Source organism: Coffea arabica, chromosome 3e (genome assembly GCF_036785885.1).
Source record: "Coffea arabica cultivar ET-39 chromosome 3e, Coffea Arabica ET-39 HiFi, whole genome shotgun sequence".
NCBI lineage: Eukaryota > Viridiplantae > Streptophyta > Magnoliopsida > Gentianales > Rubiaceae > Coffea > Coffea arabica.
In genome coordinates, this window is record NC_092315.1 from 40,955,435 (window position 1) to 40,958,000 (window position 2,566).

Below are 2,566 nucleotides of genomic sequence, written 5' to 3' on the forward strand. Positions count from 1 at the left end.
TCCTTGGCTTGAGTGTACAACTGGAACATTGCCAGAGACATGATCCTAGCAGTAAACATTGACAAGTAGTATTAGCTTCGACAAGGCATGTGCTATAAATGTTACAATCAGAAGAAGAGGGAAAAAAAATCTTACCCAAAGAGTTGCTCCTGACAGGCCTGTGTTTGCAGTCTCTCTTCCTGGTTTGCCTCTTCTATAGCTCTGTTGTTAAGCAATAAGGTAACTGTAAGTAATAAATTGATATAAAATAATGACATTCAGTAGCAAATTCAGCACATATGACACCTGCTGGCCAGGAGTTCTGTTGCCATTCTTCTTACTCTGGACAGGTGCTCCTTGGCATGACCTCTTGTTGTAACCAAAAGAGCCACAGTTTCTACACTTGAACCTGCTCAATCTTTTTGGTTGTGATGCAGATTGTCCTTCATCATGTTCCCTTCTCCTTTTAGCCTTTGGTCTACCTGGAGCTCTCCTCAATGGAGGAGGTAGGACTGTTGCAGGTGTAACATGTGGCATAGGTGGCCACATTTTCTCATCAGGAATTGGATGAATCATACTTGAATATGTCTTTAAGTACTTGTCTCTTGAGAACCAATGCTCACAGTAGGATTCCAGCTTTTCTCTAGTGCAGCATGTTTACAAAGAAGGCCTGAAATTTGAAATGCTCCACAATCACAACTTTTAGCTGATAAATTGACTATGTAGGACCTGTTCATATCCCCCACTTCAAATACGTCAGTAGAAGCCATAGTGAGTTCACATTGTCTTGATGTTTGTCCTATTTTTTGTAGTTTACCAAGCATCTTTGGTGTGATGGCAGTGGTGAGCATGCATCCTTTCTGATATCACTTATGCATTTTCTTCATGAACTTCTTCCTCAGCCCATCAACAAGTGTCAAGATAGGCTTCCGTCTTAGCTCACCTATCCATGCATTGAAGGACTCAGTGCAGTTATTTGTGACATGATCACATTTTAGTCCAGTGTTGAAGGTATATCTGCACCATGTTGTTTTGGAAATTTTGTCCAAGTATTTCCATGCTTCTACGCTTAACTCCTTTATGCTAGCCATGGCTTCATTATGTCCTGCAACATCAAAGCTTTTTGCTGCTCTCCAGAACAAGTTACTAAGCAAAATACCAAGAAATTGAGCTTTAAAATTACTGCAGATACGCCTACAGCAATGTCTTCCACTAGCAACAGGCACTTTCTCTTCATAAGCTATATTCATGCCCTGAAATGAACACCAAAACATGCAAACAAGTTACATTAATGCCTAACATAATCAGAATTAAGTACATAACTATTCCAGAATCTGGATGCATAACAGAATCAGAATTATGTGCATAACTGTTGTGAAGCTCACCTTTTGCCTGTCACTCATGAAGGTTAGAGGACCATGAGGACCATTTTCTGAAGTAAATGACCCCAAAAACTCCTCAAAGTAATGAAAAAACCAACTCCGGGTTTCTTTATTTTCAGCTTCAGCCACAGCAAATGCAATAGGAAAAATGCTATTGTTAGCATCTAATGTGATTGCTGTGAGAAGCACACCACCAAAGGGACCTTTTAAAAAACATCCATCAAAACCAACAAAAGGTCTACAGCCTTCAACAAATCCACTTCTTTGAGCTTTGAAACTAATAAACATTCTGAGAAATCTAGGCTCAACAAGAAGAGTAGGCCTATCATAATGTATTTTGCAGATACTTTGTGGGTTGTATTTCCTGATGAGCTCTAAATACTTTGGCAATTTGGTGTACGATTCAATATGATTGCCTTCAATCTCATTTCTTGCTTTAGTTAGTGCTTTATACATCTGCCATTTGCTTGGATGCACACCATATTTAATCATCTTTGCTTCTACCCCTTTGGTGGACATGTTAGGGTGAATTCTCATGACTGGAACTAGTTTCTTGGCAATCCAGTCAGCTGTAGCTTCTGTGTTTTTCCTGTCCATCACACATGTGTGTTCACCTTGATAAGTCTTAATCATAAAGGTCATGGAATCTGCAACTGGTGATGCATGGATTCTCCATTTGCACCCTTCAACACCACAGACAGCAGTGACTTTGCTCTTCTCATTCTTTAATCTCATAATTGGAAATTCTTTCTGAATTACATAGTCATTTAAAGTTGCTCTAAATACATCGACATTAGTAAACAGTAGACCTTTCTTAAACTCTATCTCTGCTTTTGGGTTGTCCGTCCAAAGTTTTGATTTCAAAACTTGCTAAACAGGGTCAGTTTCTTCTTCATTTTCAGAATCAGGAACTAAATCACCCTCCTCATTATCATCAAAATCAGAAAATGACATGTCAGATTCACCACTATAACTATCAACATCTAAATCTTTCTCATTGTCACTATCCATGCTGTGCAACCAGTTTGAATCAGAGCTAGAATCACTATATTCATCCTCAGAATCATCAATGGCAACAACAGATACCTTGTCCTTTCCTTTTTCTCCTAAGTTCAAATCAGTGTTATGACAATTTTCATTCATCTGATTAGCTTTATGAGATGGAATAACATCCATATCCAGCACATGCACATTAATCATTCTTT

The 2,566-nt window shown here is 38.7% G+C and overlaps 1 protein-coding gene across 1 annotated transcript; it reads right to left on the reverse strand.

The window, feature by feature from the left end:
- Positions 1–845: 845 nt before the first annotated feature.
- On the reverse strand, positions 846–2,096 carry LOC113737633 (uncharacterized). The gene is made up of 2 exons (XM_072083881.1): positions 1,365–2,096; positions 846–1,232 (listed from the first exon to the last, which is right to left on the reverse strand). The coding sequence occupies exons 1-2, from the start codon at positions 2,094–2,096 to the stop codon at positions 846–848; spliced, it is 1,119 nt and encodes a 372-aa protein (XP_071939982.1).
- Between the last annotated feature and the right edge of the window lie 470 nt (positions 2,097–2,566).

Bases quoted from the DNA above. Each gene is read 5' to 3' on its own strand.
- LOC113737633 (XM_072083881.1), bottom strand. From the start codon at position 2,096: ATGAGATTAAAGAATGAGAAGAGCAAAGTCACTGCTGTCTGTGGTGTT. The intron at 1,233-1,364 runs GTGAGCTTCACA...TGTTCATTTCAG, and splicing joins TCATGAGTGACAGGCAAAAG to GGCATGAATATAGCTTATGA.